The sequence below is a fragment of the Netta rufina genome (assembly GCF_964035555.1).
Source record: "Netta rufina genome assembly, chromosome: 5".
Taxonomy (NCBI): Eukaryota; Metazoa; Chordata; class Aves; order Anseriformes; family Anatidae; genus Netta; species Netta rufina.
The window spans coordinates 59725496-59748075 of record NC_140128.1 but is presented as its reverse complement, the minus strand read 5'-3'; the positions used below and the strand labels follow the sequence as shown (position 1 = coordinate 59748075).

The 22580-nt window shown below is 48.9% G+C and overlaps 1 protein-coding gene across 1 annotated transcript in view; it reads right to left on the bottom strand.

The window, feature by feature from the left end:
- The window catches only part of RTN1 (reticulon 1), a 98156-nt gene extending 78448 nt beyond the window's left edge, over positions 1 to 19708 (bottom strand). Inside the window, exon 1 of the mRNA XM_084287614.1 lies at positions 19373 to 19708. Coding sequence (XP_084143740.1) covers positions 19373 to 19538 — 166 coding nt within the window. The 5' untranslated portion in view covers positions 19539 to 19708. The remainder of the gene's footprint in view (positions 1 to 19372) is intronic.
- Positions 19709 to 22580: the final 2872 nt, after the last annotated feature.

Here is a 22580-nt window from a genome sequence, read left to right as displayed (position 1 = left end):
ACATGAAACATGATGTGGAAAACGTCAACACAAAAGTTATGGCAAAGAGTGTGCTTTCTCAAACACCTCCAGGAGCCTTCCCCATTACGGGCAGGGAGAACACCCCCTTGCTGCATTTACAGGGATGGTTTTTGATGCCTGTGGTGACTGCTGAGGCAGTGGCGCTGTGCATGCTACGAGGAACATCCAGGTACCAACCTGGGATCCTCAGCGGCTCTGCATACGAGCAGGAGCAGGGGAGGGGGGCAGGAAAATCGCCCTTCTCCAAGCTCTGCCTGCTGCAGTGGGGTTTTTCCCCCGCACAGCTCCATATTTTCTGGATGAGACACCTTTCCCCAGCTTATTTCCAAACAGGAATAGCCGATTCCTCTTTCAAACAGATCAAAGAAAGCAGCAGGAATATTTCTAAAACTTGCCCTCTGGCCTCAAGGGCCATTTATTTTTCCTAATTTACCTTGCACATCCACTCAACTATTTTGGAAGCCCCAGGCGCCTGTCCGGGTGGGTCTGGGAGGCCACACGAACCATTCCTGCTGCTGCAGAGGTGTCCCTGACATCCTACTCCTACGTCCTACAGCACGTGCCTTCAGCTGCAGCCACTGCCACAGGGCAGGCAGTTCTGTATGGGGTGATCTGGGAGGGATTTCTTGTCCTTCAGTAGACAGAGCAGTGAACGTGATGCAGAGCCATGTCCCTGAGCTCCCAGATCTCCTGCATGGGAGCATTCCCAGTTCATTCAGGCCTGTGGATGGTGGTTACCTTGCCTTTCCTCTCCTTTCTTGGCACACACGTGCCCTCCTCTCACCACCAGAGCACATCTGAGCACATCAGTGATGACCTGCAAACATCCCATCATTGGAAACGGCCCGGATACCACACCGGGTATTAACTCCTACAGCAACAGAGCACAGTGCCGGGGGCTTTACCTTCCCCCTAAGAACATAAACAGTGAACGTCCTGGCTTTGAGCACAGCATTTTAAAGAGAGGGTGAACACTCCCCAGGACACACCCAGTTGATTTTACAGGAGGGAAGACGTTTTCCTGCTCCCAGCCAGTGCGGAGCGCAGCCGGAGCAGCTGATGGCCTTCAGATTTTATCCTTGCTGGAATAATCCGAGTTTCATAACTACGAGATACATCAGACAGATTTCTCAATTTGCAGCTTAGAGAAAGGTCAACCCCGGCTTAATCTGCCGCCGTGACAGGTCAGGAGACAGAGCAACTCGGGGACAGTGTGAAATGACTGAAAGTACTCCGCGTATCGTGCATGTGGGCTTCCCTGCCTGCAAGCCAAAGGAAACAGAAAGGGGGGACACCAAAAGCATTCCAGGCGATTGCCAAATGTCCTCTAGGAAAAATCGAGGTGGGAAAGTAGTAGGGAAAAGTCAAAACCATGGCCGAGGGGCTGGGTCTGCCTCCCCACGTCACCCTCAGTCCTTCCAGCGAGGCGCTGCCTGTGCTGGGGCGGCAGAGAGGTGATGAATTTCTTGGTCTTACTGGAGGAGATCCAGAAGAGATTTTTCCAAGGAAACATCCAGAGTTGCAGCCCTGCGCAAACAGAGGCCGTAAATATCTGTGGTAACTGTTTCTGCTTTATTTAACCCCCCTTTCGAAACATGTTCGGGGCTTAACAATAGGCTTCATACTTCGCTCAGAATTCAAATATCTGTTTTTTTCCACTCCACCCCATTAAGGGCTCCCAGATTTCTGCCACTAGAAAACGATCTGTTTTGTGCAGCTGAGTGGCACAGTGGATTGTGTTTGGGGCAGGCTGTATTAGGTTACTTAGGAGATTAAGGCTCGGGAGCACAGCTTGACTTCTGGAAAACTGAACTCCTGAATGAAATGGTACAGAGCAGGGCTGCACACCTCGCAGCTTCTGTGAACCAGCAGCAAAGTGCTGTGGTGGTTCCTGACGTACCTTGTTCCTCTACCCAAGCCCCAGCGACTCGGTCCTGCTCAGGGAAGGAGAATCACACATTGCTCCTGGAAATTAAACCACCAAACAAAGAAGCCAGCCCACAGCAGGAGAGACACGGCAGGAGAGACACGGCAGCCCCAGGACTCGGTGCAAACTGCTGTGCAACCGGAGAAACCTTTGGAGAGGGCGGATGCACGGCCAGACACCTTTTCCCCTGGAGAAATCAAGCTTGCTCGGGTGTTAATTGAGTTTTGCATCCGCGAGCCAATAGCACAGCACGTGGGAAAACAGCAGCGCTTTGCCTCTACCTCGCCCTCGTTCCATTATCACCATCCATCCGTGCAAAATGCTGCTGGCGAGGAGCTCCAGCCCCAAGAGGAAACCGCTAGTTAGCTTGGAGGAAGGAGGAAAGAGTGAGAAAGACGGCGCAAACCTTAAATTTAAAGACTTGCAGAAGTTGTTAGCACTTTGGACAGGGGGCAGCTGCCCTCTGTTTCAGTCCCCTGGTTGAACTGGCCCCCAGAAAACTCACTGCACCTTTCTCCTTAGCTTCACTCCAGCTTTTCAAACCCATAAAGGACAAGAATAATGACTCCTCGTATCATCTTGTTCCTCCCTGAAACCAGTGGCGGTGTCTCCAGTGCTAATGTCTGCTTCACCCTGCAAAAAACTGCAGTTTGTAGGACAAATCTGGGGTATGGGTCTCACCGCCACAACTGGAGACGGGTGCGATTTGGGGTTCGATAGCTCAGTTGGGGAAAAGCTCAGACTTCACTGACGCCAGCATTTGGAAGTTTCTGCCAAGTTCAGCCAGTAATTTTAGCTAAGAGAAAAGGTTTTGTGGAAAAGGGCTACACTGACTGCACTGTGGTTGTGGCAAAGCGTGCGGTCATTTGTTTATGTTCCAACAGCGCCTTTAGCCAAAGCTGACTTTTCATAAAAAGAGTAAAAATTTTCCAAAGTGAAGTGAAACAGAACTGGGGGGAGAAAACTGAACGCCTGGGATTTAATAAAAACAACTTCTGGCTTGTGTTTTTTCTCGAGGAAACTCAAAATTCCTTATCTGGGCTGACCTGCAAAAATATTTATAATTCATTAATTCAATCAGTGAACCAGGAAGAGAGAAGGGACGCACTCAGCAGAGCAACAAGGCACCCAGCTGAGCTTCAGAAGCAACCCAAGGCCTTGGTTAGTGCAGAAAAGCCGTAAGTGCTGGCAGCCAGCTTTTAAAATAGCCCTAAGCACCTTATATATTAGGGGAAAACAGGTGGAAGTGGTCAGGAATACTAGATAGTAGCACAGCAGAGAAAAAAAAAAAAAAAGGATATAATAAGGTCTTAAAAGCCACAGAATCACAGAAAAACTCAGGCTGGAAGGGATGTCTGGAGGTCTCCAGCCCAACCCCAGCTCAAAGCAGGTTATTTCAAGGCCAGCCCAGGCTGCTCAGTTGTTTCCCTTTATCCACTCGTGGCTGACCAGAGGTCACAATCTCTCCTCTCGACTCGCTGGCTCTGCTCTTGCTAATATCACCCGTGCTGCCAGCTCCAGCTCAGCTCACCACCAGGAGCCCCGAGCCTTCCCCTTCCCTCTGACAAAACGATTGCACCATGTGTTTGCAACGCATGCACATGTGTTTGAGCAAGAGATGCGTTATTCAGGCTGTGCTAACGAAATTCTAACGGGTTTTAAATGAATAAAATCCAGCGAGATCCTAAGAAAGCCCCTAAGAAAATCAGGGCACATGAGGAGTAAAAGAAAATGTCCTTAATAAAATTAGGGACACGGCACAGGGCAGGACCACCAACTTCAGAAGAAGTTTGGCAAACTCTTCAGAGATCGTATTTTTGCCCCATGGGATAACAGCATTAACCATTAGTCCCCCTCAGCCTCCAACATTTACATTTCAAACTGAACAGAAGTCCCCAACCTTGCATACAATGAAATGCAGAAATCCCCATACTTTTTATATTTTAAAAAGTTGAAAACTATTGATTTGTAAAAGAAAACCCAAACACGAGGCAGAAAACACATCCATTGCTAACTGCAGCTTTTCAATGTTACACAAAATGGATGTGTTTGCTTATCTACATGGAAAACAACCTCACCCCAAAGCCATATAACAGAAATCAAGGGAGCTATATTTAAAAAGATGGATTTTGGCTTGGGCTTATCATAGCGGTTGATGGGGAAAGTGTCCATTTGCAGCTGCAATCCTTTAATGATGAAATGTTCAGCACAGGCCAACTTTCATCCCCTTTCCTACCAGATTTTGCTGTGGCAGAAACAGAAGCTGAAATCCTCTAATCACAGGTGCCTGGAGTTTGCTCCTCCGACTAAAAGCCTTCGTGTAGCAGGGGTGTAGCATCCTCGGATGCCACCAACTGGCAAAGGAGCTGGGCGTTCCCAGCGCTCCAAAATCTCAGGCCATTTAGGTTGAGTCAGCACAGCACAGAATATCAGGCTTATTTTCAGCATGCTCGGAGTGCTATTTGAGACTTTATTTTCCTCCTTACAGAAAGACTGAGAGCCGTAAATATTGACAAACACGAAAATTGGGTCTTCATACTCCATGAAAAAACTACCAGTCCTATCAAAATGTCAACAGCCATCTGGCACCACTCCTTCCAGATGTTCTCCTAAACATTCTCCCTTTTTTTTCCCCAATGTGTGCTGTCTGCGTGCTCAGAGGACTGCCACGATCCCCTCTCGTCTATCAATGCCCAGCTTCAGATTTCCAAGCCTGTTATTTCTTTCCCATTTCTTTTCACTCGCTATCTTGTTCCTCGGTCAGCGAGCGGATCTATTCAGAACACAGTGTTGTGTTTTGGGGAAAGAATTTGCCTTTTGTGAAGCTCAAGGGGTTGTGGCTGGTTTGGCAGTGGCGTTTGGCAGGGCAGCTTGTTAATAATTTAAAGCAAGACACAGACCAAGGGATGCTGCAAACATCCGTGCCACCAAGATGAATTTACAAAATGTATTGGGAAAAAAAAAAAACATCACTAACCATTGGTGGAATCGCTGCTGTGATGGAAGATGAGCGTGTTGTACCCATGGAGTCACAATCCAAACAGACAAAGCAGATAAAATCACATATTTGTACTAGATACAAAAAAAGCCTCCAACCTCAGGGATCGAGAAGGTCAGGTGCCTTGGACTGCTGCAGCTGGAGCGGCCTTTACAGCGTGAAAAATGGAGATTATTTCTCAATCCAGGCAGCACCCTGCCTCTGTTTTACATCAGCAGCAGCCTTCAGTGCTGAACAAAAGGAGGATCACATATGTCACGCTTTATATTCATGAAGCAGATCTTTAAATTCATTGAAAACATCCTTCAGGGAAGGCTCTTCTGAACTTGGTTGTAACTGAACGCTTTAATGAGATCTTAGGAAAGACGGGCTTTTTTCCCCCAATTTAATGAACAAACTCTCAGCGAACAACTGTTGCAACAAGCAGTGTAACACAAATGGAAAAACTACCAGGCTGTGCAGTGACATTTTGTGAACCTTGTGCTTTTCCGTGAGTGCTCCAGGCAAGGCAGGACCCAGGACCAGCAGGGGCCGTGGCGTTGGAGCAGCTGAATCAGTGCCCCAGCACCCACTCTTGCTTCCAGGGAGGAGAAAATTACAGCTGCCCTAGCACCACGGAGAACCCTAACCACACAAGAAATGCAAAAACCCCAAAGCTCCAACCTACAGCAGAGCTCAGCGAGCCCTCGGTCTGTCCAGAAGCTGACTCTGATTTCACCTCATGAAACCTCCACAGCAGGGCACGCACAGAGCTGCCACCCAAACGTAACTCACCGGTGAATCTCAGGCTTATTTTCTCAATTTTGGTACTGAGCGGATGATATAAACATTTTTCAGTGGTTATTACACACATTTAAATGACTTTCTATTAGCTAAATCCATACCTCGTTTTCCGTCAATGCTTGGGAAGTGATTTTTAGCAAAGAAGGGCTTGCCAAGGCTGATGACAAATCTGCGTGTATCAGCACCAGGAGAAAACAAGCACCAAAAATGGCCCAATCAATTATGTATACAAGAAGTGTTTGTTCATTCTTCCAGTCAAGGATCCTCATCAAATAATCATGGGACTCCTACAAGAGGGTACAGCGAAGCACCAAGACTCACCTTTCAAATATTTATGGTCGGGCCAGAGCCCAGATATAAATGGAATCGCTTCCAGGTTTGCTGAGCGGGTCGGTCCAAGGAAATGCTGCTCGCTCGCTGATCCTCACACTGCTGGGAAGAGGTGCCACCTTTCTCAAAACGACTTTTATTTATTATTTCCTCACCCTTAGAAAGGGCTGGATAATTTTCACTGGAAGAATTGGCTGGGAGAAGTCAAAACAGTAAAGCCCGGACCTTTTTATGTTTTTTGTCAAATTAAAATAGCTTCCAAGGAAATGTTGGGGATTTCTGGAAGATGCTGAAACCAACTGCCCAGCTTTTCTCTGTAGCGCTGGGTTTTACGTTTCACTGAAATCCCATCATAAAATAATTGGGACCTTATTGAAGCAAACTACCAGGCTTGTCTTCACAGCCCGCATTTATAAATCAATGCTGTATTCTTTCCATTTCCATTTACCTTAATGTTTTTAACGATACTAATTAGATCAGATTAGTATGTGCTGTATCTTTTTCGCATTCCTACTTCCTCGGATGCTGGCTCTATGCTGCTAATCTCCAACCACCACTGCACGTTTCACCTGTAACTTCTTCCTGTCAAACCTGCTTTATTTTATTTATCGAAAACCTTTGTTATTACTATTTCCAGCTGAAGATTGCTCTGCGTACCCAACGTGAGCCACCAAATGCTATGTTTAGCTTTGTCTGCGGGAGTCAATTCACCCCCCAAGGAAAGCAGGGCTTTCCTGCAAAACAAACACTAAGCTATTTTTATAGAAAAAAAATAACATCAAAAGGCACTGAAACACAAAAATAGCAGCCGTTCCGAGCTTTCTGAGACTCACGTTCGGCGTGCACTTTCAAGGTAACAACACAAGCTGCTGGTTTGACTGGTGCAGGGACCAAAGTCAAGGAAAGGAGGAATTTCTGTTTATTTCCTGCTGCCATCGCTTACCCCAGCTTAGAGACTCCGGGAAAAGTAAGTCCAGAAAGGCCTGAAAGGCATCACCTAGCGATGGTGATCCCATCCCAAAGCGATCCCATCCCAAAGCGATGAGGAGCTGTGGCTGCCCCATCCCTGGCAGTGCCCAAGGCCAGGCTGGATGGGGCTGGGGGCAGCCTGGGCTGGCGGGAGGGGTCCCTGCCCATGGCAGAGGGCTGTGAGGTCCCTCCCAACCCAAACCATCCTGTGATTCCTTGACTCTGTGATTCTGTGTTCAGGAATTTGGCTAGGCCTGCTGAGAAGCCAGGTCCTGCTCGCTGCGACACGGCTCCCCTCTGGGTGCTACTTCCACGGCCAAAGGCTGTACAAAGCGCTCCCTGCCCTGGGGAATGGGGATTTAAAGCCCTTTGGGTTGAGTAAAAGAAGTAACTGGAAAAAATAAAATTAATTCAAAAGCTTTTTTAAGAGGAATTACATTAATAGCTCCAAGTAAACGGAGGGGTGGGTGTGGGGGTGTGGGGGTTGCTAGGAAGTCTCCAGAGCCGATGAATGTGGGAGCAGCCGACCAGAAGGCACCTGCTGAGCTTCTAAGCTAAACACACTACTGCTGCAGGCATCACATTTCTCAATTCCCTTCATAAACCTCAAGTTTCTCTTGAAAGTAGTTTGGATTTCTTCCTCGTGGTATTCATTTTTCTCTCTGTCTTCTCTTCCCCTCCTCCCTTGAACCCTCCTGTTCAGTTTATACAATTCTGTCCTTGTGCCTGCACTGACTTTTAGCCTAGCTCATTTCTCCTGGCTGCTCACCCCAAGCACCAGGAGCAAAAACCCCCTTCCCTTTTAGCTTTCTGCCCGGCAAGGCCAGAAACCATCTCCTCTAATACATCTTCTCAGAAACTGGACGTGGCACAGCAGAACAGAGGTGACCACAAACCTGGGCCAGCAGCACTGCAGGCAACGTGGATCTTGCCCACAGCTCGCTTTTCCATTTCCAAAGGCCATAAACATCTATGGGGCTGGAATTGGTTAAAATCTTTGGGAACAGCCTGTTTTGTTTTGATTAGTTTTCCTACAACGCTGGTTAAAACACACAGCCCAGCAAGGCTGAGGAAGCATTTGTCTCCGTATCTCCTGCGGGGCTGGGAAAGGAACCTGACGGCACCTAAAGGTTTCTCATCCCACTCACGGGGGAGCCTGCACTGCTTTCCTGCTACACAAAGTGAGAAGAGGGGGCTTCTAAAAAAGAAATTGTCTTTGTACAGAGTCTGAGAAGAAAGAGTCAGATTCTCTGCCTTCGTTGGTTTTCCTTCCCTTGCTTGGCACCAATACGAAAGTCGTGGTTTAAGCAGGTAAGGGCACAACCAACCAAGGGCACGCTCCTGCTAAGTGTACGAAATAGCTCCTAACAAATCCCACTTGCTCTTGGAGCAACGGGTATTTTCAAGCTGAGATTAAGGTGTGCTGGTTTCGCTGCTTTTCAGACAGCAATGGCAAAGAATAAGGCATAAATGTGGGCTTGAAATTAAGCATGCCGAGTGTGGTTGTTTGTGTTTGTCCTGACATTAGCTGGAAGCAGAGCTACTGCAAAAGAAATTCTGTCCTGTGGGAAAAATTCATATTATTTTCAATTTTCTTTTCATCTCAAATGAAGGGGAAAGAGCAAACCTTTCTATGGAAGAGAAAGCTCCACAGGAAACGCGTTTCGAACTGTTGAAATAGGTTGCTTCAGCAAATTTAGTAATGTCAGTAGAGGCTGTAAATAATGCATAGTACTTATAGGATTCTCTCTGTGTTGTTCAGCTGCAAGGGTGAATGCTTTTGCAAAATGTAACTAAGAATCCTTAGCAAGAATTTAAGAGTGAAAAACAGGCAGAAAAAAAAAATCCCTACCTTCATGCACCTAAGTAAAAATAGCTGCCCTACATTTTTCAGGAGAGAGGAATGACTTTCTGCAGCCTCAACCTGAGGGGCCCCACAACCCGAAGCACTGATGATGAAGCTGAGACCCCTTTGGAGCAGCCTGGCACTCCCTGGTCCTCAGCTGAGCCTCATCTACTTCAGATGCTGTTTCTGGGGGCTATTTGTAAGCCCTTCACCACACCATGCATCAGCTGTCCCACTGGCAAGATCCCAGTAACGGTGTCCTCTTCCTCACGCCTCCCCCAGCCACAAGAGGAGGAACACTAGCTCAGTCTTCCAGCCTGTGCTTTTCACCATCTCTTGGAAAGCAAAGGATGATGTTGGCAGAGAGCTGGCAGAGGGAAAGCAAATAGAAACACAGATGTTACAAAGCAAAGCTCCAAGTGCTCCAGTCCTGCTAAGCCGCCAGCTCCAGTAAATAGCAAGTGGGATATGGGGAGGGGAAGGGGAAAACTGACTGCTGTGAAAGTGCTGGAAGAAGTGGCACTTCCATTTCCATTTCCAAGCCGTTGCTGATATGCTGAAAAATCCCTTTTCTGCCCACTCAGAACAGCTGGAACGTTGCTCGAATCAAACCCTCCCTGTGAAATATTTTTTTTGCAGATCAGCACATTCTGCAGCACGCTTCTCCTCCCTTCGGTGGGCAGGGCAGCACCGTGAGTTACCACCTGGCCGTGATGCCACCTCGTAGGAACTGCCCACAGAAGATCACAGCAAAGCCAGAAGAAATTCCCGAAAACCTCGTTGCTGAAGCCCAGGCTCTGACCAATGGAGCAAAGGGACCGTGGCCACTCGCTGCTCGCAGCTGAAAGCAATTATCTGCAGGCTGAGATGAGAAAACACGTAACATATTTCATGCGGCTGTCAGAATAAGAGAACAAGTAGTAGAAAAGGAGAGACCGAAACGGTACGTCTGGGACCAGCTCACAGAACTGCGGAGAAACGGTTCGAGATTCATCCTGTGCAGACAGCGTTAGAAATTATCTTGATGACAAAGGAAAAAGAAAGGAAGCCATTCTGTGCGTCTTCCTGCTCTTTAGGGTGCAATCAGCACACAGCTTCAGCATCGCTATTAGCATTCCTCCACCAAAGAAACCTCGGCGAAGCACTGAGCTCACATTTTCAAAGATGATGCTGGAAAGCTTCCCAGATTATACATTTTCCCCTTTAATTTATACCTCTGAGGATAATGCTAATCAGGGAGGCAGTGAAAGTGGTGAAACATCCTCAGACCCGGCTTGATTTATTAACAGTGGTTGCATTATCCTCGTTTGGAGAGCACCGCTAGTACCCCAAGCTTCCAGGAAATAAAAAAAACAAACAAACAAACACCCTTGTTTGCTGGTAGGTTACCAAATACAAGCTGACAACGTACTTGCGCAGCAGATATGCATAAGTGCATGGCACTGTATGATTCATCTGCAAAACATCCAGCATGCTAGATGCTCGCTTTAAAGTAGGTTAGAAGAACGATTCGTTCAAAAGCAACAGCGGAGAGGGAAGGGAGGCAAAAGGAGCGCAAACTCCAAAACGTCCTCCTGGGAAATGGTATTTTCTTATGCTTTGTTCAGCCCTCCCCTCCTCAGGTTGCTTTTGAACAGAGTTTGGATGGCACAGGGCTGGACAGCCATGTAACAATGCATGTAGCTAGAGGAATATTACAAATGCCATCTTCATGGCCTGGCAGATCTACTAAATATTGCAGGGATTATGCATGGTCTGTTTACCATGTTCAAAGTGGAAGCAGATTGCACACACTTTACACAGCGTAAATCCCCGAGCCTGTCTCCTTAGCTCTGACCTGAACTTCTCCAACACAGCAATTGAATTATAAAGGCTAATGTCAGGCAGACTTTGAAGAAAAAAAAAATAAATCTCAAAATGGGAACTGGCTTTTACAGGGATAGCTAATCAAATGATCCGCCCTAATCTGCACTGATATTTTTTAAGGCAAGAAAAAAAAAAAAAAAACACAACAAAGTGTGCATGACATTGCAATTCTGAAGTAGAATAGAGAACTCTACAGGCCAGAATTAATCCTTTTAAGATATAATTTAGGTGTGTTTGGAATAAACAACCTGCTATAAAACCAAAGGTAGACATGGTATATTTCTGAACGCTGCTGGAAGCTGTATTGTATAAAACATACTCATTGATTTGGGGAGAATTTGAAAATATATACACTGATTGCTAAGATTTTGCTATTTTTTAAATATGATTTTGATCCATGTATCTCTTGTGTGGAGATTTATTGCCAGGTGGAGAATTTATCAAAAAATAAAAATAAATTTCAGGAATTCCAGCCCTTTTTTTCCTGGTATCAGCAGAGCACAGTGTGCATTTTCAAAGGCAGATTCCTACTTCACCCATGTAAAAATAACCCAGTTTGGTGATCCCACGTTTGTGCATGCCAACAATGATTTGCTTGCTTGACTTCTCAGTCCTGCACGCTCCGTACCCACATTAAACACACGTGAAACTTTAAGTAGTGAATTCTGTACCACCTACTAAAGATCTACTCCAAATATTTCAGCTATGTAAAAATGCTATCTGGCTTGTAACTGAGATGCCACTTACCAGAAATGTTGATATAATGGCCTCTGACTAGTGAAAATGATAAACAGCTACAGCATGGAGGCTCCAGAAGCCTGTTTTCTTTCACAAACAATGTCTTCAGAGGAGGCTGACTCCTCTGGGACTTCTCCCGACTCTCACACATCTTCTTGGAGCTTCTCCTGCAGGCTCAGCACCCTTCCTATGAATTAATTAGTCTGAGAATCACAGATTACACGCTCAGGCATTCAGGGTACCGAGGAAGTCCTGAGAAATCAGTTCTATATTCAACCATAACAGTATTTTTGCTAGAGCACACAGGAAGCAGCAGCGATGTGAATGCTGCATTATGACTTTTTAAAGAACTGCAAATGCTGCAGAAGAGAGGAACCGACCTCAGCTCTGGGTTAACCCCGCACCGAAGGAAACTCTCCTGCTATTAAAGGTTAGTGCACAGCACTATTCCACTGCAGAGCATCCACTTGGTCAGTGATGTTTACCAAAGATAGGAACCTTTGTTATAAAAGGACAAAAAAAATAAAAGCAGCAGCAAACTTACCAACACGGTACAACCTCACCCAGAGCAGGGAACTGGGAAACAATGAGCAAATTTGGGACCCATATTTTTATAAGTTCTGTAAAGGGTGGGAGAACACATTTCCCTTTTTCCTACAGTAAGCGTGAAATAGGTACAATTGTGCAATTGCAGTGCATATCGTACAGCAGCACCTGCACGCAGAGCAGTTCAGCTGAAGTGCACGGCTGATTTCCAGCCTGCTGCGTTGCGCCTCGCTGCTGAAGTCAACAGGAATGAAAACACCCCGAACTGCAAAACATTCCCCACGCACACGAGCAGCAAGGGCATCTCTTTTGCCTCACAATGAAGGACATCAAGGGGAAGACCTAATAAAGACTTACTGAAGTTTAGCCCCCCCTGTACATCAGCAGTCTGCCACGTGTGTCGGGATCCTTATGGGGTGAGGGACTCCTCACCTCCCCGGCATGCAAAATGCTGTCTGTGGTGGCGCAGCCATCCCTCTTCCTTCAGCCTTGCTACCTCCAAGCTGGGGGGCAGGACTGGGCTTGCAAATGGTCAAACTCTCTTGATTGCCAGCCGTAATTGCAGTCTCTCCATCCTTGAACGGTGCCTGTGAGTGCTTTGGGGAGCAGCGTGCAAGAGGCACGGCTGAGCAGAAGGAAATCAGCACAAACTTCACTGGTTCAGGCTGCCCGCAGCCCTGCTCTGCACACAGCTGCTGCAGAGGCTGCCGAGGGTGAGGATTTTTAGGCTGTTTAGGTGGAAGGCATCGGTCAGGTTTATATCTTGAGCATTTGTGGCTTTGAAGGGGTGGGGACGGCTTCCATGGGCTGCATTTGGGACCCAGGGCACTGCAGGGCTCACCCAGGGGTGTCCATGTGTGCAGCCAAACACCGACCACTACTTGCATGGAAAATCCCCTCTGGGACAAGGCAAACACACTGGGGGCTGGCAGTGGGAAGGTTTCCGGCCTGCCAAGGCTGCCCCAGACATTTGCTTTTTACCAGCTGCGGTTAACAAGCCCTCCAACGTCTTTCAAACTCCGGACACCAAATCGGCTGCAGTACCTAAATTCAGCACAGCTGCAAAAGCGAACGCACCCGGGTGGCACAGCAAAGCCTGGAGCTGACAGAACTGCAGAGCTGCCCCGGCACGGAAAGCTCGTCCTACGGCGAGCAGCCTCCTGGGCACTGTCCTTGGAGGTACCTGCATGAGCATCTCAAAGATTAGAATGATTTCCATCCCCAAATTTCAGTGTCTTCTATAAACGTTAATTTTCGTGGTGCAGTAATGGGGTAGGTAAGTGCTGACGCAGCCATTTTACACACAAGTGACCCGAAGCAGTCTGGCCTAATGGGTAATAAAGCCAATTTAGCCGTGATATATCTCTTACATCATTTATCCCTAAATTCAGCAAAACACACGCTCACCTTTAAGCACATGCTGAAGACCACCCTAATTTTTTAAGCAGTTAGGAATGTGCTTCTGCTTCATAAAATAAGAACCTTAAATACTTTATTGAAATGAGGTCTGAAACAGGCGATTGTGGTGCCCTCTATTTCACGTCTGGTTCTGCAGATGAGTGCCAAAAATCTTCTCACTGGCAAAGCTGTGGGGTTTCTCAGAGGGTCAGGCTGACTTTAAAGCAGACGTGTCTTCAGGAACACGAATACAAAATGTGGGATGTGTCCCTCGGTGCTGAATCATGCTGAGCCTACCGCAGCACGTAGATTTACTTCCCCTGAATTAGAAAACTAATTACAAACAACGCTTCATTACTCGCTGCTTGCCAAGTGACAGCTTTCTTTCGAAAAACAACACCACAACCAAAGAAACCCCGGAATTTTGTAAGCATCTCCAATCTGGCAGCAAGAGAACACCACAGGAAAACCAGACAGAAGGGCGTAAATGTCACACTAAGGATGAAAATGGCTCAGTGAGTTCCTGGCCTGTTTTGGAGGTACAGGCTACTCAGGAGGGCAAGTTAGGCAAATTCGTCCGTCCCCCGTTTAAAAACCTCCATTCCCTGTTAATGATGTGAAACCCCAGCACAGCTCCTTAGCTATTTTGGGAGCTTTGAGCTAAAAAACGCGCGCACAAAATAATCAGGGCCTGAAGCAGAGCCACGCAGCAGTGCTGAGCATCGCGGGGTCAGGCCAGGCCACACGGTTGGGTCAATGTCCCCTTGTGGGACAGTTTGTGGGAACAGGACAAGAAGACATTTGGGGGTTTGCCCAAAGCCTTCCAGGACTGAGCCCAGAGGCAGCACAAGGTGGTCACAAAGGCAGAGCGAGGGCAGACGCTGCTCTTGCCTCCTTCCCCGACGTGCAGAGGTGTGAGAGGTGGCACCAAATGGCATTGTGCAGAGCTGCAGACAAAAAGGAGGCAGATGTGCCTCCCGGGAGCCTTACGCCGATGGGACGCGCTGAACCACACAGCCCAGGAGCTGCTGCAACACGCGAAACCCAACGGGAACATCCACAGCGCTGCTCAACCTTCCTCCTCTGTCCTTGCCTATAAATAAAACATTTCATTACCGAGTGACGAAGAATAGAAGACGGCAGGTGAGTCACCCTCCCCGGTGCTACTTCTCTCTTTCATCCTGCCTCATCCTCTTCCTCCACCCGTCTGCAGCCCCGAAGGCTGGATGAAATCCGTCGGCGCGGGGTCAAAGGGGGACGGAGTCACCTGCATCCCTGCAGGGAACAGCCAAGGACAGCTGCGATTTGATCTGCAAGGATTTCAGAACTACATCGCTCCATGGACTGTAAGCAAGATTTTGTGCTCCTCCAAAAGGACTTTTAACCCCCAGAAGCAGAGCTCTTGCTGGAGGAGCCCAACAGGAGCCATTGCTCCTGCTTTACCCACGTGCTGATGAAAGATGTCACTTCCAAAGGATTTTTTTCTAGATGACTGGGACAGAATGGCCCCTCTGTCAAGCTTTATGGGAATTACAGGAACAGAAGGGTCCAAGGAGAAATCCACTGTGTTTCTCTCCACCTCTGCAAAATCTGCACTCACTCATACAACGCCAGGGAGAGCCTCCACCAAATGATCTCCGTCACCCTCACTCCAGCAGTATTTTGGAGGTCTTGAGGGCCCAGTCCAGGGAATGGAGTAAAAAACAACAAATTCAATTCTCTACATCAGGAAGGGCTAAAAAAGTCACTATTAAAATTGGTGTAGATCTATATTCTCCCAAAGTGAGATTAAACCTGGCCTCAGTTGGCTAAATGTGAGTACGACTGCCTGGCAGTTGTGGACGTATTTATGAACAACGGCTTAGACTCCCCTGTGGCGTATGCTTAGGTCAGTGAAGATCAAAAACTCCTTCTCCAGCAACTTTAAAAATAAAATAATAATAATAATAAAAAAATACAGTTTGGGATTTCAGCCTTTACAGCGCACACGGCCTTGAACAGTATTTTGCCATGGATGCTTAGGGAGGGGGAGCTCTTGTTAACGCAATACTTGGAAAGGGGTGGGAAGGCCACAAAGAGCAGCTGAGTCAGGTGGTGTTGGTAACGTGCTGCGTTTGGTTGTGCTCTGACATCCCTGAGAAGTGCTGGTGCCTAACCCAAAAAGTGAGGACGCTCACATTCATGCCCGCTCCTCTCCACCTAGATGGACAAGAGGGCTCTCAGGCTGCCTGAAAACCACCCAAAACCTCCTTCATGCCGAGGAGTAAAGCCACCAGTAGCTCACTCTCTCCAGTAGCTGGAAAGAAACAGAGATACAGAGGTGAAAGATATCAGCATGAACACAGGCTTGTGCTAGGAGCACCTCACTGCAGGCCCTCTCTGGCACGGTGTTTTGGTGGCCCAGCCCACGGTGATATCTGGGTACCTGGCACGTGTTTTCAACATTCTGCCCTATAAAGCATGTAAAATGGAAACGTTTTTTAGAAATATCTTTTCTACAAGGATGAAGGGACACACCACCCCTCCTGTAAGTCACCCAGCAGGTATCCACCAGAGCCACCGTGGCCACCTTCCTGGATCCTACCACAGGAATCACCATGTGGATGAGCTCCTCTTTTCCCTCTTTTTTCCCCCTAACCACACCTGCACCACGGAGGTAGAGCCCGTTCTTACCTTCTGCCATTTCTCTAAAGGAAACCGCGTTTATTTATTCTGGGAAATGCCTGCTAGCCTGTGTAATATTTTTGGAAATAATGCCTTTCAAGGAATTTTAATCACTGTTGATGTATAAAAACAAATAACACAATCTGCGACCAGATGGTGTGTTGGGTGACATGGGGCTCTCTTCCCCACCACACAACTGCTCACCAGCCTTTCAGCCGGGCCTTGCAAGAGCTGCCTGCAAGCTCCTCTCACCCCGAACCAAATTCATCTTTGGGAAGGAGCAGGCTGAGGGAGTGAAACGTTTTCAGCAAAACCTAGGGGCCGAGAATAAAAGCAAGAGGAACTCTGCCTTGCCCCTGCCCAGAAGCTACCAGAGTCGCTGTATGTTGCTGGAGGAGGAGCAGATGTGGGATCTGGAGCTCCTTATTACCGTGGCTTTGTTTCAGAAATCTCCGAGCTTTCCACTCCTTGTGGGATTTTTTTTTTCTGCAATCCCAACCACTGCTGATTTGGGTTGATCCGAAGAACAGGCAGCGAAATCCATTGCTTTTCATCATTCAGAAACCACTCGCAAGGTTTTGACACGAAGCCAGTTTGGCTCAAAGCCGGGCCCAAGGCCAGCTTGAAAATATTCCTGAACCTTTCAACAATCCCTGGCCGGTTTTCAAACTTACAACAAAAGCCCAGATCAGGGAAAGTTTGCAAATTTTTAGGTCGTGTAAGAAAACTTCTGTGCATGTTGTGTGTAAATTCCCATCATTTATTTTCATGCTGGGAGAATCTCGCAGTCTCCAGACCCTGCTCTTGCCTCAAAGAGCACAACTGCTTCCCACAGAAAGGATTTGTCTGAGAGCTGTAAAGGAAGATATGGGATGTGTCAGGGAGCTACCTGGAAAACAGACGGATCAGTTTGCTCTTGTTTGGATGCCTCCCTCCTTGTCTAAAGTGTCCCCAGGTGCCCCATTATATAGGGAGAGCTGTAAGTTTATGGGATTTGCTGCAGGCTGGTATCCCTCACTGCATCCATCCTACAGCTTTGCAGCATGCAGGAATACTCTCTAAGCATGAAAATTAAGGAATTTTCTGACACACTTGACAGTTTTAGATATTCAGCAGTATGACAGACCTCTTACTCAGCAACTTGAGAACATTTAGTCCCACAGAAAGAGCAGGGAAACGCTTTACTTCCCCTGTGAAGGGAGAGGGCAGCTGGAGCTGTGTAGGTAGTGGCACAGAAATGCAGGTGCTGCAGCCACAAATAGAGCCTGCGTGCGCAGGGCTTCACTGGTCGGGATGCTGCTCCGGCTGGCACGGCTGGGTAGGCACTCACACACACAGCAGCTATCTATTAAACAGGTAAAACAAAATGGAAAACATGTAAAACATTCTGCTCTGTGATTCTAACGTATTGCCAGGCTCAGGATGCTGCTGATCAGACAGTCTGCTATTAAAAATCGGCAGAGGTCTGTATTGCTCACTTCGTCGCTGCCTTGCCGCCGTTTGACACATGCAAACAAACACATCTGAAGTCCCCTTGCGGATGATTCCAAAAGCAGAACATTTTCTTTCTTTTTTTTTTTTTTTCCTTTTCTTTCTTTGTTGTTTTCTTCCTTTTTTCTTTCTTTCTTTTATTCTCATTCTTTCTGTTCTGCCTTCCGTCAGCCTGAACCCACCGGCGAGGCTAAGCCTGCAGCAGCCTTCATTCCATGGATGCAGTAGCACAGCCCTTCAACTTACTGGGCATTTACACTAGTTGAGAGACCACCCCTCTTTGTTCTGCATGCTGAGATCCAGCATGGCCGTATTTTTATCCATCAGCGAACAACAAAAGCTCCTGAGATCTCTTCCCCCTTCTTCCTGTCGTTACGCTGTCGGGGCGACCCTACCTAGGGACCCCGGTGCTGCCCTGCTCCACACACACCCACCCTGCACCGACGCGAGCCATCTGCCTCCCTCTCCAGCCCAAAGTCACGTTTCACAGCCGTGAACTCGTGCTCGGATCCGCAAACGAGCGGCACAGCAGCAGATTTGCTGCCTGCCCGGAGCTAGAAAACAGCAAACCGTTTCCCACACCAGCCGATGGGCTTTAGATCCCATTGTACTACTGAACTCGGCGGCAGCGAGCAAACAGAAAAGCACCAGGGAAACATCCATGGCGAGAGCACGCGCGCGCACAGACGCACAGTCAAATCCTGGAGAGAAAAAAAAAAAATACAGACGGGTATCAGTGGAATAATGTACGGAGCCACGCAGGCTCGGATGTTTCTGGCCAGCTACTCTTTGTGCTGATTGACTGAGGGGGATTAGGAAGGACTCAGCCCAAAAACGCAGTTCCTAATGCTCCTGCAGCTATTGCATAACACGGGCTGATTCCCGTCCCGAGCCCTGACCCTCAACTTAACGCAAGTTTAATGCTGTCAGGTTGCATAATGGAAACGGCTCCTTCCCAGGGAAGAGGAATCTAGGTGGGATCCACTGGCTTCCCAGGGGCTGGGTTATTTGCTCATTTGGCTTCCCAGATGGGCAGTAGAGGGAAAGGAAGTGGGCAAGTGTCACCAAGAAGGAAACAGAGCCACTTTCCCCCTCATATTTCTACCTGGACCTACTGGAAGCTGAAGCCTTGTGGGTTTCATTAAGAGAGATGCACCTGCTGTTAACACACCCACTAAGGAAACAAACCCTGAAGCAAGGGAGATCAAATAGAGCCCGAAAGTAAACTGCAAAATCCATGAACCCACACAGCCTACCTCAACTAAATGCACCTTCAGTTCACCCGAAAAGCTAAAGGAAGAAAACCCAGCAACCAAAACATCCGTGATTAAAGGGATTACGTCTCAACAGCATGCAGAAAATACAGCAGCGCTTCAAAACAGGCACTCCACTGAATCTGCACGCCGGGGTAACAGACGGGGCCATGCGGGGATTTGGGGGCTATCCGAAGTAACTCCGCAGTGTGCCGCTCCAGCTGTGCACAGGTGTGCGCCAAATGAGGACAGAGCCCCAATGCCAGGCTGCAACCAAACGCCCTTCGGAGTGCAGGCTCTGCACGCCCAGCAAACTGCACAGAGCTTTAGGGAACTTGGTCCTGAGCCCCAGCTCCCCCGGCTCAGCACCCATCATTATTTGCAAAGGCCGCGGTTGCTCCTTATTCCCCCTCTCCCTCCCTCGCAGTGACACCTCCGGGCTGGGAGCCGAGCGGGGGAAGCACCGGGGACGAGCCCCGCTGGGGATGCTGCACCCAGGACCCCTTTTCCCGATTCCCCCCCCCCCCCCCCCCTTATTTTACCTGGGGCTGCGGTCTCCATGGCGACTGGCGGCTGGTCCCTGGCGGTCCCAAAAGCCAGCGGCTCCCCCTGCCGAGCCCCGGCCCCATCCCGCTCCGGCCCGGCCGCAGCCCAGCGCAGCCCCGCGGCCGGCAGCGGCAGGTCCCGGGGGTCCGGGGGGGCTGCCATGCTCCGTGCCCAGGCGGCCGCTGCGATCCGCCGATCGGCCCGGGGAGGAGGAAGAGGAGGAGGAGGAGGAGGAGGAGAGGAGAAGCCGAAGAAGGTGGCCGGGGGATCTGGCAGCCCGGAGGGGAGCCGGAGCCGGTGATGCCGGAGCCGATGCGGGTGGTGGCGGTGCCGCTGCTGCTGCTGGCGCTCCCCCGGCGGATTACGCAGGTGGAAATGGCTCGGATCGGAGCAGCCTTCCAGCCCCTGCGTCACCCTGTGGCTGGCACAGCACAGGGCAGCCCCGCTGCTGCTCTCCTGTTAACCGCTTCGGCTGGGGGGGCGGCCGGCGGGGATGAAGTGCCCCAGCCCCTCTCCCCTCTCCCCTTTCCCTTTTCCCTTTCCCCTTTTCCTCCTCTCCTTTCCTCTCTCCCCTCTCCTGCATCCCACGCATCGAAACGCGGCACCTGGCAAAACAAACTCGTGGTGGGTGTCTGGGTGTCTCTTGTTTTTTTTTTTTTTTTTTTTTCTGTGTTGTATTTTCTTGCTTACTGACTCGCAGGAGCCAGCAGAGGTGGTGGGACCCGCCACCGAGTGAGAGGAGCAGGGGTTAGGGGCTGTGACCAGAGGTCAGAGGAAGAGGAGTTTGAGGTCTTGCTGAAGGGGCTGCCCCAGGATCTGTCTCGCTGTGCAGCAAGTCTCAATGCGGAGCGGAGAGCAACTGCCCCAGCCCGAAGATTTTGCCCCAGTCTGGCTCTTCGCTTGTTGCATCTCCTTCTGTGATCTTAATGTCACGGCATCCCCAGGCACTTTTGCTCCCCAACTTCAGGAAGCCATGCTCACCCCTGGGTTTGAAAACTTATTTCTACTCTCCCCACGCAGAGGGGTAAGCCCATACTGCAAGACCAAGAGCCATTAGCTCTGGCATTTCCATCTGTGCTGCCTTCCCAAGGAATCTCCCCTCTTCTCCCGACTCCAGGACCTATTCCCAGGAGCCATCCTGCTGCCACCTGAGTCAGTGCCATTCAGTGCCAGCTCCCCAGGGCCCTTCAGAGACCAGCTCCTCAGCACGGTGGCGTTGACCAGGCACAGGGGGGTCTTTGGGGAGGTTTGGAACCAAAGCACCGAGGTGCCAGCACGAGCAACGTGCTCAAGATTTAGCAAAATCACGCTGGGAGTCAAGTGACTGCTGTGAATTCAGACAAACTGTGTGCTCTCAAGCTCTGAGTGGCAAGTGTGGTTGCAAACAACAAGATTTCTTCAGGCTGGGGCTCCACAGTACGGCTCTTAGCGTGCAGCTACTGTCGACTTGACAGCTGCCAGCATTTGGGGCAGACCTCAACAGACCATGTGAATGTAACCACCTCGTTTTGAGCTCCCTAGCCTGATCAGTTACTGAAAAGAAACAGCATCAAACCCACTTCTCCCTTTGCTCTGCTTTGCCGCTCTTTCTAGATCAGCAGTTGTTGTACAGGTCTTTTAATTTCAGGGCAGCTCCTGCCTTAACACGACACGCGATGCCACCTGGGCTAGAAGAAAGAAATGACTCCCAACCACTTGGCTGAAAGGTGGCTGTCCAGAGGGTAAAGGCTATCAGTGACTCTCCTACTGAGTACCTGCTTTGTAAAAGCATTTACAGAAGCCTATGTCACACAGCAGAGTCTACCAAATTAATTTTTACATCTAGTTCCAGCTAATCCATTCTCCAAAGCCACCTGAGACAGAAAATGCATCTTTGCTCCCAGCTCCAATTTCTGGATGCAGCAGATCTTTGTGTATCTGCAAGACACGGAGAGCTTAACTTGTCTGTGTTCCCACAGCGCTCAGCAATATCCTGACTCCCACCAGCGCCTTCCGTGCAGCTCCTCTGAACCCCTCGTTGTGAAGGCTGACTCATTTGTACCTCACCCAGGAAGCATTTATCAGTCCCAACATCTTCGGGGAACGATGGTGAAAACACGTCCCTCCTGTGTGCTCCAGTCGTCTTACGTGCGCCGGCTCACGGGATTTTCTTTATTTGTTTTTGTCAGGATGAGGTGGTGTTTGCTCCAGTTTGGTAGCATGATTTTAGTCATCGTGTTCTCGCTGCCAAATCCCACATCTAGAGCTCACCACATGAGCAAGGGAGACAAATTTAACTCATCCATTGTCCCCCCCTTGGCATGCATCATGCATGGTGCACTGTCTGATTATGATTCTGGCAAGATCCTGGCAATTTCCAAGTTACTATTAATAATGGTAATGATATGCAGGATGTACTCAGAAATATGTCTTCCTGGAGAGCTTAATACATGTTCTTTGTAACTCTCCAGTTTTCTTTTATATCCTTCACTCTCTGGGGTGGCCCTGCGATGCTGTGTGCAGGAGCTGGTGATGGGCTGGAGGGCTGAGGAGAAGGCCAGGCCCCTGACAGCTTTGCTGTGTGAGCAATCTGCGATCACAGAGGTCTTCTGATAATGCAGCATCATCAGAAACGTGTGCACACCCTAGGAGTTATTCATTCCTACAGACCAAAAAGGTTATGGTGAGCTGAGGGTTGCTGGCATGAACACAGTGTCACTAAGTAGGAGATGTGGAGGGAGGAGCATGCGGTCTGTGTCCCCGGCTTATTGAAGACAAGTGGGGACAAGGAGGGACAAGTGCCTAAATAAAGCACAATTGCTTCAGGCATCCCAATGGGAGAGTAACCCAGGACTTCATTTCACCACATCCTGTACATCCCAGGTGACCTGGAACAGTCTCCTGCAATATCATCAGCCCTGCTCCTTATATTGGGTGGGGAGCTACGAGTCCCATTTCAAAGCCTGAGTACAAATCCTGGGCTCCTGCTGACTGCTGCAGGTGTGGTACTTACATTTGTGACAGCAAAATTGAATGAATAATAAAAAAAAATAACAGAAACAACTGAAGAGATACTCCGAAAGCTTGATTGATCCATTTTGCATGCTCGAACAAAACACTTGGAAATCGACACAACTTGGGCTGTGGTGTGTAAGGTTAAGTCACGAGAGATTTTAAAGACTTTTTTAAGATCCCCCCAGGAAGGTCAGGCTGCATGAAGATTTA